The sequence below is a fragment of the Buteo buteo genome, chromosome 20 (genome assembly GCF_964188355.1).
Source record: "Buteo buteo chromosome 20, bButBut1.hap1.1, whole genome shotgun sequence".
In the NCBI taxonomy this organism is placed as follows: domain Eukaryota; kingdom Metazoa; phylum Chordata; class Aves; order Accipitriformes; family Accipitridae; genus Buteo; species Buteo buteo.
The window spans coordinates 2,617,667-2,632,995 of NC_134190.1; the positions used below are offsets into that span (position 1 = coordinate 2,617,667).

The following is a 15,329-nucleotide window of genomic DNA, read 5'->3' on the forward strand; positions in this document are numbered from 1 at the left end:
TGCTGAACAACTGCAAGGGTATATGCTGATATTCCCCTTGAATCTCAGGTCCCCGCCACCTCATGACTTATTCCAGCAGAACAGGACTGGATTCCTTCTACCCCAGCAGGCACCAAAACTATACCTCTTTGTATCTGCTAATGTTGCACAATTGTTTATGCCATATCATGGGGTTGTCCTATTGCTAACTTGCCCAGATACTGACATGAGAAAGTAGACATGAGAAAGTAGCGCTAAGATTATTTCCTGTGATGATAGATACAGAGAATTTTTTAAGTCAATGAAAACCAAAGAAAATTTTACAATAAATGCCAGCATTGTCTATCATAGATCAAGAAAGAAAAAAACAACCCTACAACCTAAATATCCATTTCAAATAAGCTAGTTCACTGATGGTATACCTAACTCTGGCAACACAACTTCCAAAAAAATACAAGTAGGGACTCAAAGAGAAAGTTCCCCAAAGATAGAAAGAACAAGAGTGTTGGAGTGTGCATATATAGTGTTTTCAATTGCCTAGATAAAATCCCTGAGGAGAAAAGAAACAAAGAGAGAAAGAAATCAAATAAGTAATGTCATTCTAACTGTGCACGTTACACTGGACCACCTTTCAAGATCAAGGGCTTTTTCTGCTCTGCCTTTCTATGCTTTGAGGCACTCTAAAGGGTCAGTGCTTGTCAGAAGTTTTCCCAGCTACCCTGGTAAGCAACTTGGTTTGCATGCCCTCCCCAGCATTACACCACAGTAATTGAGAGCATAAGCCAAATAAATGTTCCTGCAAGCTACAAGTACAATTAAGGAACCTTCCTTAAAGCATGTTCCTCAACAAAATGAGGTGTGAGTCAATTTAAACAGTTACTGTGGTAATAAAAAGCAGAAAAGACAAGACTATCAGGTCAGATACCGGGGGAGGAGGAAGGTGAAAATGGTCCGATTCTACACAAAAAGCAAGAACAAAAATATTATTTGGGGCTTCATACAGAATATGCTGGAGCAGTTGAATGTCTTCCCTTGGATTTGACGAGTTTCTGGATCAAGCCTGCCTATGTTTTCAATTGGGGGAGAAAGTTTCACTAAAGTTTCACTCGAGTCTGCTCACAAGAATAAGCTAGGACCACTGAGATAAACCTAACCAAGTAATCACAGCCACGGGTCTGTATCACAAATTCACCATCAGTTTGGCATGTCCCCACAGTTAAAACTTGAGTAGGTGTTGTGCTGGTCATCAGGACTGTTAGAATAATGGCTTTTAGCATATACTGCACCTTAGCCTCAGTCCTCTGAGGCTGAGTTTCGGCAAGATGTAAAACTACATCCTGACTTCATTCAGATATCCTTCAGGAAACATTAACATCATTTACTGCAGCCAAACAAACGACAAAAAAAAAACGTTTCTTGGAATAGCCTACATTTGTCCTGATCACATCATACCTCTTCCTACAGCATAACACCTGTGACACTGAAGTCAGTTTAAGATAGTAGGACACAGCAGGACAGAAGCTGAAAGCTGTATCTTCAGACAATGCAACACAGTTTCATAAAGGACCGAGAGAGATCAATTGTGACAAAGATATATAATGCCTCACAACATCTGTAAGCAACAGAAGATAAATTTAGATTATATCTGTAAAACATGTTGGGGAGACAAGGAAATGATGGCAGAAAGGTACTTACTTGATTTTACTGAAGACAATATCAACATCTGTGATTGTCACATTCTTCCCATCTATCACATGACAGTCCTTACATAGCTTTGACCAGTTCTTCCCATGCATTTCTTTTCCTGTGGCTCTTGTATCACCATGGATGGCAAATTTTCTAAAGGCCTCTTCCAGAGCACTTAGTTCTCCTGCCATAGCTCCCTCATGGGAGCTGTTTGAATCATAGGATAATCGTTTTGCTGCTCGGTCCTTCGCTGGATCTGAAGGAGACTTTGGAGGAGTCTTATTCACAGGTTTGGTCGACTTTGCTTTATTGTCAGCCATTGTGCTACAAAGAAGAGGAGGGTAAACTCATTACATTAATTTGCACTAGTTTACCTTCTGTTAAGCTACAGGCTACAGTCCACGTCACAACGTATGAAGAGTAAGTGGTCTATAAAGTTAGCAAGAACTCAGTGCCCTCCACCATCAAACAACAGTCTATACATAGAACTATGTAACTCTCTGCCCATCTAGAAAGAAATTCTAGCATATTTAAAAAAAAAAAAAAAGGCAGGGAAAGAACATTCCAAAATGAGGCACAGACCTAGTTTCACCACCATTTCATCAGCCAACACAAGAACACTTAGTGTTCGTTTCTTTTTTAAAAAAAAAGGCAATCACCACAGTCACTCTAGTGATCTGAATAAAAGTATGCCCTTTGCATCGTAGGCATTACTACCTACTTTTATTTCTGAAGGAAAAATAAACAGCCCTTTATTTTCTGGACCGCGGCTTTTTAATTATTTTTTATTGAAAAGTGAAATATTTTGCAAGTGCAGCAAAAATATTAATGTTAGAACCCTTATGTTATATAATGTAAGGGCTAACAAGTAAGGAAGCCCCAGAAATACTCAGACAAGTCTCTCTTGTTAACAAAACCATTCATTTTTCAAGTTTATGCCCAAAGAACTGTAGCTGTAGAATTCATTTGGAATAAACACATCCATGATGCAGGAGCACTGAGAAGGGCTGTCATTACTGCAGAGAACAACTTTCAGGTTACCCTATGTTCACAGAGGATAGGTTTGCCTTTTAAAAGAAACCTTAAGCTGAGCAACAGAACACTAAAGTTATTTTCAGGAGTCTTCACAAAGAAAAAAACCCTAACATGCCAGAAGCATCCCATAGAAGCCTTTGCCTTCTGCCCATCCACCCTTAGCTTGACAGAAGTAAAAGACACTGAAAAGCCTAGTGATAGGGTACACTGTGTGCCTGTCCCAAAAGCTACATGTAGACATGTTGCCCAGACTCACATCTGTGGTGCTGCTACAAATTTTAACCCATAAAGAAGTGCTTCAGGTATCAGAACTTTGGCAAATACTGGATAAGGGCTGGAAAGCCCACCATAACTTACATTGTACATTCCTCTAAAGTCACAGCTGTACATGGTATGTGACTAACATATGCAAAGATTGGTATGTATTTCTAGTTAAGGTTTTATTTCTGCATCAGATAGAAAGTTCTTTTGGGCTTATATACTGTACTTCAATACAAACTCCTCAGCAATGGAAACAATTCTAAAATTCTACCTCTTCTGATATTGCTTAACCTGTCACTTGAACAGCCAAGGCATACCCTTTCCTGCATGCTGCAACTAACAATAACTACCTGCTGTGCAGTAGTTATTGTTAAGCTTCATGATTAGAAACAACCTTTTAATAAAAATTTTGTCCTTTACACTTCAGCAAATGCAGCATGGCCAAAGCACTACTGTCTGTTTTGAAAACATTCAAGTAAATGCTTAAAAACCTTGTTACATCTTAAGCCTGGGGATCTTTCTGTTTTGTTTACACTGTCAGCACAAGTTTTGGCCAACAAACCAAAATGCTAAATTAAAATTAATATGACAGGAATTTACTAACTGTAGCCAGAGAGTTATATATGCACCTACAAAATAAAAAGAAAAGCACACGGGGGAAAAAAAGAGTTTGAAAACTGAAAGTTCATTAAAAAGTTTAAAATGTAACCAATTCCCATTTTTATTTCCTTTGCACCCTGCCTGCTCCACAAAGAACAGCAATTTTACCTCAATAAATTTTTCTGAAAATCTCCCAACACTGAAACTCAAAAACAATAAGCACCCACAGTAAATTGTGAGTTACTACAAGTATCACAGATGCATACATTTCTACCAAAAGAGTGTCTAGACCATTCTAAACTGTCTGATTCACCAGGCTACACACATTCTTTTGCGACCAAAACAGTGGTGAGAGAACATAAGAAAACAAAAACACTGCTGGCACAATCTATGCAAAAGAGAATTACATTAAAAATCAGATAATGAAGATCTATGATCTACCTCCACCTTTGAGGAAGCTAGACTTCCAAAAGCAGAAGTTTCTTCCAAACTTGCACCATTTCAAATCCACCAGAGCTGGAAACTAGAACCAGAAATTTTCAAAGCTAACGCTAACTGGCAAAAGATAGACAGACAGAAAGACAGAACACATCAGCAAAAAGCAAAGTCTGTATTTTAATGTCTGTATAGGATATTAAAAACCAAAGGTACCTCCGTAAGCAAGTAACAGGACAAAACAAGGTGGAGGTCTGCTATAGTAAGGTACGTACAGCTCAAATGATTTTGCAATTTTATCTTGTGCCAAACAAACCTTCCAAGAGATCTTCAGGGACAGCCCCCTCTTGCTCTTGACAGAATTGCTAAGGGTGTTTTTAGTAATTCTGGGCCATGGGGAACAGGACACACTCTACAGAAAAAGGTTTCAGTTTTGAATGGTGAAATCTGGTATGCAAAGCAGACTCATTTCAAAGAAATCCTCACTATCTAAAGCAGAAGGTCAAGGATAGATTAAAACTAGGGACCTGCTGTGGTTGCCAAAAATTGTCATGGATACTCCTTTTCTTGTTGAACCATAATTAACATTTTACTTGTTAAAATCCCACTTAATAGCATGAAGTTTACTAAAAGGAAGCCACCCAGTTTATGAAAATACTGGCCTAGCCTCAACTTCAAATTTTGTTTCTTAACACTACAAACAACACACTCTGAAGAGAAACGTATTCATTAATATACTATATTAGAAGGTAAAGAATTGCACAACACAGGATATGAAATCAGATTTTGAATGGGTTCAGGTCCTTTAACTTCTTTTAATGATTAGAGATGAGGAAGGAGATCATGCCTTGTTGAAGAAATGATCTCTCAAAGTGAAGTACAGAATAACCCGTTTGCCAAAAATTCAAGATCAAATGCAGGTTTGAGTCTTCTTTACCCTTTTTACCCCTGGACAAAGGGATCAGAAGGTGCTTTCCAGCTTCTGCTAGAAGTAAAGATTAGCAGTAATTTGGGGAGGGGCCACAGCAGGGCAATAGGTGGAAGCGACAAAAGAAAGTGACTACTCTAAAATACCAATTCTAAAATTCGGTAAAACAAAATTAAGCCACTGTTCAAAAGCATGAGGTGTGTAGATGCCGACTATAACAATTACAGCTAACCACAGAAACACCTTTCATCACCATCCAAAAAGTCTAATACGCACACAGTTAGATAATACTACATTTCCAGAGCCAGCAGAGGGAAGGAAGGTCGGACTAGCCACCAATCCTATCCTCTCCAAACACTGCTGGCTCCAACCTAGCAGGTCCACATCACCAAAAGAAGCCATATAAGACATTAAGAAAGAGGTATAAGCAGATGCTAGAGTTCAAAAGGCTTTGTGAAAGAACAGCTGTCCCAAAAAACTGGAGTTCCAGAAATCCACAGAATATTTAGACAACTAGGTGCTGTGTTATGAGCTGCTATAGTCTGTGCCATGTGATACTCCTTTAGTGTCATGAAAAAACAGTTCTTGTCCCTTCTCTCACTCTGCAATAGGTAAACAATACAGCACATTATACAGACAGAGATATCTATACAGAGATTAAGCCAGGGATCAAACTGACTGAGGTCATGACTAACTCATGCTAAAATAGACTAAAAGTGCAGATCTGTGCTCTCAGCACATGCCTAACCCATTAGAAAAAGTTTTCTCATATCATCAAACTTCCTTTCAGCCAGAGACTACAATACATACTCATCTGCAGACAGACAGCTGGGAGAATGCCCCTAGATAAAGTCACGTATTAATCTGGATTCTTCCAAAAATGAGGGGACAAGCAACTATTGTTTCTGTGAATTCCAGTTGCTGATTCTCTACAGCTGCATGAATACCAGGTACATAGAAATAAGCCCAAAGCCTCAGTACTGACCAACTGTCAGCTCTACTGAAAGATTTATACTGATTTACACTCTTTCACTTCCCCACATCCTCTCCAGGCGTCAACACATTGCAGGAATTCTGGTACAGCTTTGATTTAGATTTGGGGGAAATACTAGTAGAAGTAATTAATCTCTCAGCACCAATAAGGAAGACCTGAAGATTTACCGAAACCCAGAGTACAACAATTTCAGCAGGTTATGCAACTCTATGGAATATGCACGTATCCTACCTGGTCGGTGGTCAGAATTCCCTGCGGCACCTTCCCTGCCCTGTCCTTGAGAACTAATGCATGGCTAATATGCTCAAGAAGTGCAGACAGCTTAGTATTTGTAATAGAAGTTAGCATCGCTGCCATGTCACAGACAGGGAAACCAAAGCAGAGGGATGAAGAAACATATCTGTTATGCTGCTGGAGTTCAGAACATCATGAGGATCCTGTGTCCCGTACTCTACGCTGCTTTAATTATCAGGCCACATAAAGCAGGTACATGATTGTATGGAGTGCTCTGAAGAACCAACGTTCTCTGACTCCATGGAGGAAACACAAATACAGTCCCACTAGCTGCAAATGTATTAACCCAGTTTACAATCTCCACATCAAAAAATGCTTTTCAAAAAGAAAAAAAAAATCAACAGGAAACCATCAAAAGTGTGAATGCCCAGCTTTTGGGGCTATACCATGTACTTTCTCTCATCTGCTTTGTCTAGCTTGCCTCTAGTACGCTAGGAATGTTCTGTCCCAATGTAAGTTGCTTTCATTCACAGCAAGTATTACAAAACCAGTTTTTAATGGAAGTCTTGCAGCATTAACTGCCACAGAAATTAGTAAGAGTGTATTTTCTAAGCACAAAAGACTAGAACATTACAGTAGATACTTATTACAGACTCAGCTACAATCCAGTTAATAGAAAAGGCAGCTTATTTTAAAACCATTTGTTCTTTGGAATATTTACCAACCACGAATTAGCTAAAACAAGGTCAAAAGTCCTGTGAACTCAGGAAAACTTCCAGTTCAAACTTTTTAATGGCAGAAAGCATTTAAGCATCAAGCAGACCTCTGTTCAGGAGACTGTTGAGATTGATGAATTTGGAGAAAAGTTTCAATAGCAAAATGGCACAGCTGCAATACAATAATGGTATTACTAAAATCTACACTCTCCTGTAATGCTTGCCTTTGCATATGCCAACCTTATTTCTCACACAGAACACCTAGCTCCATTGCAACTTGCAACACAACTCCACAAGACCCCAAAGTTATGTTTACACTGAACATCAGGGTCATCCTCTAACTAAAATCCAAAGTCTGCAGTGCAAATCCCTCATCTTGAGGCCAAAGACAATAACTTGGATAAAACAGCCCTAATAATGGAATATATGCTCAAGTTCTCAATTTTAGCCCTGATCCCTCCCCTAAGTTCTTAACCCCTTCTACCATATGCCCCAGGCAACTAAGCAGCAAAAATCTACAAACTGTCCTTGACTTCCTTCTCTTCTGCAATTCCTTTTGCTGCTGTTTTAAGGCATAGTCCAAGGTTCTGCTTTGCTTACGGTCACACCATAGAGCTTTGGCCACAAGGTAGAGTGGAGATGGTACCCTAACTGTACCCTAAATATCCACCAAGATATAATCCAAAACAAAGATTCCCCAGACAGTCTTTCTGCAACCTCCTCACCACCCAGCAATTACGTTGTATTTGTTGTCTCCATAATCTGTTAAGTGAGAAGGGCAAGCAGGTAATCCACAGCACAAACCCTAGACGTATAAGCAGATACTGTTCTATTACCTGCAATATGGCACCAGCAGGTTAAAAAAAATAAATCTTTCAAACACTCTATTCCATTTTTGCTGTTCCTTAAGCCAAGTATGAGTATGTGGGCTTCCCAACGCTCTTACTCTTTGTAACAGGTATTCAGACCAAAAAATTCCCTAGCTCATGGGCGAATTTCATCTAACTGATCTTCCTTGCATCCTCACCTTCCAAAGGGGGGAAAATATAACAGATTAATCTGCAAAAGCATCTATACATCTATTTAGTTGGCCAAGAAAAGTAGGATTCTACATTCAGACAGATAGCCTCTCTCATGCATGTGATCACATCAGACATTTGAACAAATGCTCAAGAAAACAGCAGCCAGGAATCTACCAATTTTATTGAGAACTAGAAATAGAGCACAGGGAAAGGAGAGAGATGGTGGACCCCTTGCAATGCAATTAACACAGCCAGCAAGTTGAGGTAAGTCTGGTATTACATAAAGATTTGAAGAACTGTATGTTGCTAACATTAACAATTGTACTTCTGTTTTAACCTCAAAATAAGCTTCCTATTTCTGTGCCATTGTCTTATAAATGCATCAGCCTCGACCTCTCCACACCTACATTCTTAGCTCCTCAGCCTAGCCAAACTACCAGCCTTCCTAAAGATATTTCTTAGATGGTCTTAAACCTGAAAGGTCATTGGCTTTTAGAAAATAGGCATGCTACAAAGAATTCTGCCCACAGGCACATAACCTAGTAGTTTTATGTTGTTACCTGTTTTTACCTTCCATTCTCCTGCTAATCCTTCCTGCACATCAAGTGTTGGTAAGCATGCAATTGCTTAAGGTGTAATTTTTATCAGAATAGGTTTCTGCACTGTTGGTAAAACTTGTCCACTGCACCACAAATAGTTGCCATCCAAAATTTAAGACCTTCCAGTCAATCCAAGCAAAAAAGAAAGCAACTTTTCAACAAGCATGAGAGGTGCTATTTTTATGAGTGAATTGGATTCATAACATTACCAAACTGTGCAAGGCATTTGAATTTGTCTGACTGCATCTGTTTTATTTTAGTACTTGATCTATCTTCCCCATGTTTTAAAAATGTTACAGAATTGCAGTTAAAGGGAATTCTCATTTATTTTCTGTCTGTAATTATTTATGCCAAATAAAAACAGCAGAGACAAAGTACAGCAGATGAAATCTTTTTCCCCACATTTTTGCATAAACATTCAAGCTGAGGGAAGGGATAAACAGCTGGAGAAATGCAACATTCTCCTAATAAAATGCAATGCTCCAGACAATGCTCTTAAAGCTTCCCTTAAGCTTCCTTCACAGCTACCAGTAGGAACCAGAGTTAAAGCGTTTCTCCTCTGAGTTCTTCTCTGGGCATATTTCTCCACACGTGATGCTCAAGCAAATGAGAGCCATCCATTTTCCCTGGCATGTAACACAGAAGGAAAATGAGCAGAGAACACTGCAGACCAACCAGAGCTAACACAACTCTTATCTATATTTAAACCCATCTTTACCTCAAGAAAATTAAATCCTTTCACAGGCTTTATGAGGAACTTCACAACTGAACCTTGAGTTCTCTTAACAATATACATGTATCTAGCACTATGGACAAGGGCAAGGTGTGCTAAATCATACAGCTACATTTAAGTCCTTCAGCAGAACACACACAGAGGAACAAAAAAGGTGGTTACTCAAGTTGTTCAATGTTTCTCCTTGGCAAAACAGTATTTCAGACTGTGACGAAGTTACATATGCTCTTAAAGGGACAACCTTAGAAAGCACATTATCAAGCACAGAGATTATTTTGACTGCTGACAAATGGCTGTTACTGTTCCATTTCTAAAAACTATTGCTATCTGCCTACACAGTTACTGCTACAATATCCCTTATAGGTAAAACTAAGTTCAGTCCTTCGGAAATTACACTCCTCCATTCCAAAGAAGCACTTCATAAAATATCACCTCTTTATATATGTATAAATGAAGCACCTATACACAGACACACATACCTTTATCAGCATTAGTTCTACTAGAACTTTTTTCTTTTAAATGACACGTTCACCTGACAACACTTAAAACTACACAAACACTCTTTATCTAACTAACTCTTAACTAGCTCTACAATATACTGTAATACCACCATGTCACTTACACAAGGTTTCAACTATGAAGGCAAAAGCATAAATGCAGGCATCCACCACACATTTATGTACTGGTGAACTCTTATCATGTTTTGGGTTTTTTTCCACTATGTGACTATCCCATTTGAGGATTCCACTTACTAAGTATTCACCCTGAGCTCTGCTGGGCTGCTATCATTGGTAGATGAAGAAATAATCTGAACACAAATACCCTGCAATTCCACACACAGGCAAGGATACAAGCCAGTGTCTAGAACAGCCCTCACAGAAGAAAGTAAGACACTGGTTAAAGCACATGAAAAGAGGAGCCTCAACTGTTTAGAAGAGGTATTTTTCCATGGTGTATCGAAAAAGACTTGGGAATCACAGATCCAAAAAGGCTGCAAGACAACAGCTGCTCTCCGCAGTAGTTAGACAATTAATTTACAGCTCCAAATAACATGCTGGGCATATCATCACTTTAGGATTAGTTAAGTACAGGTTCCCTGACTTGTAACATTACATTTGTAGTTTGCTTAGCCTCATTTCTTCATACACCATACATGGTACCCTCCCAGCACTTCCATCCAGAGCAGACTACTAATCTGGACTTCTGCAGTATTTCTGCAAAAGCCGTGAGTAATGAGGATCCAGTTCATGAAAGGAGATCGGAGATTGTACAGCAAGGAGTTCACTTCGAATACCAGTAAGATGGGGGGGCTTTGTGTACCACCTACAGGTAAAAATATCAAGAGAACCAAGTTGATGCTATTGACAGGGATAGAATTAGATCAAACAAAAACTGAGCCAATGGAGGCTTACAGGCCTTGAAAGCACTGTAAGATTTAATACTCACAAAGCATCATCTCTGACAAAAGAACTGGAGATGGTGTAAGAGCTACAAAATCATGAGACAAAATGTTTTACTATGAGAGACTTAAAGAATTCCACCAATGTAATTTGTCAGGTGATTGCAGTCACTTGAGTGAGGTATCCAAATACCTTTGTAAAGAAACCGCATCACATACTAAATGGCTCTTTACTGCCAAAGATATCAATAAACTCAACAGCTGAAAACTCAGGCTACACCAAAGCAAATTAGATATAAGACTTCCTTAGGGAGAGAAAATCAACCATTGGAAATAGTAAAGGTAACATCTAAGAATAGCTGCAAACACTTCACATGCTGACGTCTGCACATTAGACTTTATTTAATACAGAAGATACACTTAGTCAAGCATCTCTAAAAGACGGACTTTTATCAGATGTATGTTATTGGTCTCAGGTAACTAGCTGAAAATAACTAAGCCATGAGTCAGATTAGAATTTCTAAAGATCCCTTATATTCTTAAAGTCTGCTGCTTCAGTTTTGTCTGAATCCAAAAAAATAAACTAACCTTTAAGTACAGATTTTTTTCAACTACCCACAGCTCAGAACAAAATAAGAAGGGAATACTTCCCTTCTAAATCGTCAATAAGTTCTTTCACATCTATAAACTCCTGTAAGATGAACCGTTCAGGTACTGGTCCTTCCGACAGTGAAATCGGATGAGACAGGCAGACACATATTTGTCTTTAATTTAAAAATAAGCAGTCATCAACAACAAAAGAACGCTTTTGTGAGCAAGACGTCTTAGCATTTGAATTTCCATTGCAAGAATTTTCTTAGTGCTGATCCAATAGAACACCATTCCTCAACCATGCACTTAAGAACTTGTTTGAACTAGGACTGCATCCCTCAGAGGTTCAAGCAAAAACTGTTAGATCCTTTATTTTTTTTTAAGTTTCTCTGTGCTCATTTTACCAAATGCTCCAATATTTGAACACTGATACACAAGCATATTCTTAAGATTAGCCAAACTGGGTGAAGATTAACTTCATAAGATTATTTAAGGCAGTTGTACTGCAGATTCATTTTTATCTTTTCATCTGCCCATAATGCATTGAAGCTCCATTTCAAAATTTTAAAAAATGACCTTAAATTTAAAGAATGGTAAAAATTAAGCAGCCTGAAGATTAAATGTTTCCTATTGGGTCGATGCAGGGTTTTTTTTATTTTATTTTAACTTTCGGCATCTAGTCAAGTTAAATACATTTAAAAAAAAACCCAAACCCAAGCTATTATTCACATGTCCCAAGAGTGCCCTTTGATACCAGAACTTCCCTCAGAGAACTGTGCGAGTCTCACATTAAGTTCTACAATTTCCCTTGCTCTAACATACAAGAAAGAGAAAATACATAGCTGGATAATGCACATACATGTACCGATGTATTCTTCTTAAAAACAGCTGCATTCCCTGTTTTGTACCCATTACAGTGGTCTTATTCTGTATTTTGGATCATAATATTTTGGGGGCCAGACAAAAGTTTTTGTTCCATGGTCATATTGCACCTAACACATTAGTTAATGTCCCTGTTCACAGCTCCCAGACACTAGGGCAGTACAAACAGCAAGCAAAATATTTCTTTTCAGCTAACTGGCAGAGGCACCTAAAAGCGCTTACACCTATAACAGTCATGCCAGTATGGCAGAAAAACACTAAGGGTGAAAATTATACACCTGCATTTAATTTCAGTTATGCACAGCACAAAAAATGTTTTCGGAGGGAGAAAAAAACCCAGTTTGTTGCTCATTGAAAAGAGTCCATTTCATTTATGCAAGGGCTGCAAGCAGTATGCATGTACAAATAGAAAGGACATGACATCATTGAGTGACTACACCACAGGAAAGACTGCTCTTGTTGAACGTTTTTCTTCATGCAGTGATACAGGCTTGTGAATACAGTCACATTCGCATACTGAAGACTTACATAATCAAAGTATGCAAAGAAAGAAAAAATCTGATATTATTTTAATTTGCATCTTAGCTTATCAACTGAGAGCAAGTCATCAAGGTTAAACATTGGAAGGTTTAGTCTCTAAAGCATTCTGAGATATATTAAGTACAAGTAATTGCCTCTACTTATAATCAGAATACACAAATCTTAACATAAATTGATATAACTGCCTGCCTCCCTCCTTAAAAGAGCCACTTTTTTTTTTTTACTTTTTTTTTCCAAATTAAGCTCAAGGTACAAGAAGTAAAATTAACTCCTATCATACAGCTACCTACAGAAAGTAATTGGAATTAATATACCTACTATAAAAAAGTAAATAAGACGCCATTATTTTTCACCACAGTCAATCCACAGTTTAAACTGGGCACAGAAACAACTACTTGCTGGATGTATATTTCCATTTATAAAGATCTTTTCTTACATTTACACGGGTCAAGTGCAAGCACTGCAGGAGATTCCTATGTGAACTTTATCTGCAATTTGATCCTTGCATGGCATGCTGTCTAAGCATTACACTGTACTATGATTTAATACTGAACATACACTTCAGCAGTTACAAATGATGGACTATTTAAAGGCATATGACTGTGACCCAGAGAGGTACAAAAGCATTCAAAACAGCCTTTTATTTTGGTTTTGGGAGGGGTGATGTTGAGTTGGGGTAGGGCCTATAAAAAACATAATTTGAAAAAGAAATGGCTTATTGCTAAAGGATTAAAGAAATGGCCATTGACATTTTAAGAATGAATAAATTGTATACATTCGATAAACAGTCATGCTATTTTAAGCCTGAGACTATGAAAGCATATAGGTATCTCTCTGTTCCCCCCCACCCCAAGTCTTCACAGCACCAGAGGAAGAAAAAAACCCCAAACCTTAATGTACCATTAACACGCTAACACTCACCAACCTTCTAGAGCATGCTATTTAATAATACTAGTTGAGAAAGCAGTGTAAAGGCTCAGTAAAAGCCAGTGAAAACCATCTGGTATCACGTGTTTCATTTCAGGCTGGGGGTTGGTTTTGCCCCTCCTTTTCTCTTCAAATAAACATAAGCAGTTATGCAATCCTCTGTAAAATCTGAAATAATCCCCCCCCACACCCCTTAACCTGCTCACGTAGACCCTGCGAAGCAATAATAGGGAAATGGCTTGTCAGCAGCATCTACTGCAAGATTCAAAGCTGTCAATGTTGAAGACACACACTTTCCACCTTGTAGCACACGCCCAGGTGGAAGAATTTCACCCGGGTACAAGAGCTTGTACGCAGGATTGAATAAATACTTGCAGCCGCTGCTGATGGAGGGGGGGCTGGGTGTATTTGTTTTCAAGCAAATTCTGGGGTCGCAGATTAATGCGTGGGATTTTGGACTCGTCCCGGTTTCCAGCCTGGACCACTGACGGTACTTGGCTCAATACCTGCGGGTGTTACACTGCAGCCCCGAACAGCCTCCCACACCTGACGCTGGTTTCCAGGGAGGACGCCATCTCGGAGACGAAGCCCCTTCGGCTGACGCTTGGGCATTTAAAATGAAAAAAAAAAAAAAAAAAGGCGAATCGTCTTTACCCATCGATCTCCATAAAAGGGGACCGCTGGCTCCGCAGGAGAGCGCGAAGCGGCAGCCGCAGCGGCTGAGCCTTTGTTGTCGCCTCTCGATAAACACCACGACATTCTGGAACGGGGAGGGGGGGGGGGCGCAAGGTGGATCTTCCCCCCCTCCAGCTCCTCAGGCAGAGCCGGGCTTCCCAGCCGCCCTCAGGCAGCACCGCCCGTCCACCCCCCCGCCTGTGCAGCGCCGGCAGGACCCGGGGATGGGGGGGCACAGCCCACCCCCTCACACACAGGGTACGGCCGCGCGTCCCCTCCCCGGGGGCGGCGGGCGATGCGGCTGCTGCCGGGGCCCATCCCGAAGGGACGGGCAAAGGAGAGCGGCTCTCCCCGGCCCTCCCTTTCCCGGGGGCTCTGGCAGAAGAAAAAAAAGGGGGGGACGGACGACAGCGAGGGGTTAATCCTGCGGAGGAAAGCCGCCGCGCCCGCAGCCCCTCGCCTCACGTTAACGGCCAGGGCGGGGAGGCGCCAGCCCCCTCACCTTGCGCCTTCCTTCGCCGAATAGAAATCCATTAGCCAGCGCGCTAAAAAGGAGGGAAACCCACACACGCACACCCACACGCACACTAAAAAGAGGGGCTCGCCCCGCGAGAGGCGCCCACTCACCGCCGAGCTCCGGAGGGGCGGCCGCTCAGCCGCCCGAACCCAACCTGTCCCTCGCCCGCGTCTCCCGCCGCTCTCGGCAGCCCCTGTCAAGCCGGCGGCGGCGGCGGCTCTCACGGCAGGCCCCGCCCTCGCTGCCCGGGCATTGGCCAGCGGCCGGCGCCGCCCCCACGCCATAGGCCGGGCGGGCTGTCCGGCAGGCGGCCGCTCCCGCCCCTCCCTCAGCGGAGCCTGAGGTAATGAGTTAGCGCGGGGGGGGGGGGGGCCGCTGCCGCCGTTGCTGCCTTAAATGGCCGGTTACGGCCGGCGGTGCTTCTGCCCGCTCCTGCCCGGCAGCAGGTGGGAAGGGGCAGGGGCAGGTGGAGGGGAGGCTCCGGGGGGCGACGCGGGGAGGGCCGGCCACCCACCCCACCCCACCTCGCCCCGGCTAGCGCGGGCGTCGAGGCCCCGTCCAGCAGCTTCCGCCATC

At 41.2% G+C, this 15,329-nt stretch overlaps 1 protein-coding gene across 2 annotated transcripts in view; it reads right to left on the reverse strand.

Annotated features, from left to right (window-relative positions):
* TPPP (tubulin polymerization promoting protein) overlaps nucleotides 1-14,975 on the reverse strand; it is a 70,373-nt gene extending 55,398 nt beyond the window's left edge. Inside the window, exons 1-2 of one of the 2 annotated variants that reach the window (XM_075052048.1) lie at nucleotides 14,864-14,975; nucleotides 1,675-1,989 (exon numbers count right to left, since the gene is read on the reverse strand). In XM_075052048.1, the coding sequence (XP_074908149.1) occupies nucleotides 1,675-1,985 (311 nt within the window). In that variant the 5' untranslated portion in view covers nucleotides 1,986-1,989; nucleotides 14,864-14,975. Of the gene's footprint in view, nucleotides 1-1,674; nucleotides 1,990-14,067; nucleotides 14,205-14,863 lie in introns of those variants that run through there. The other variant, XM_075052047.1, reaches the window with a different exon arrangement.
* Nucleotides 14,976-15,329: the final 354 nt, after the last annotated feature.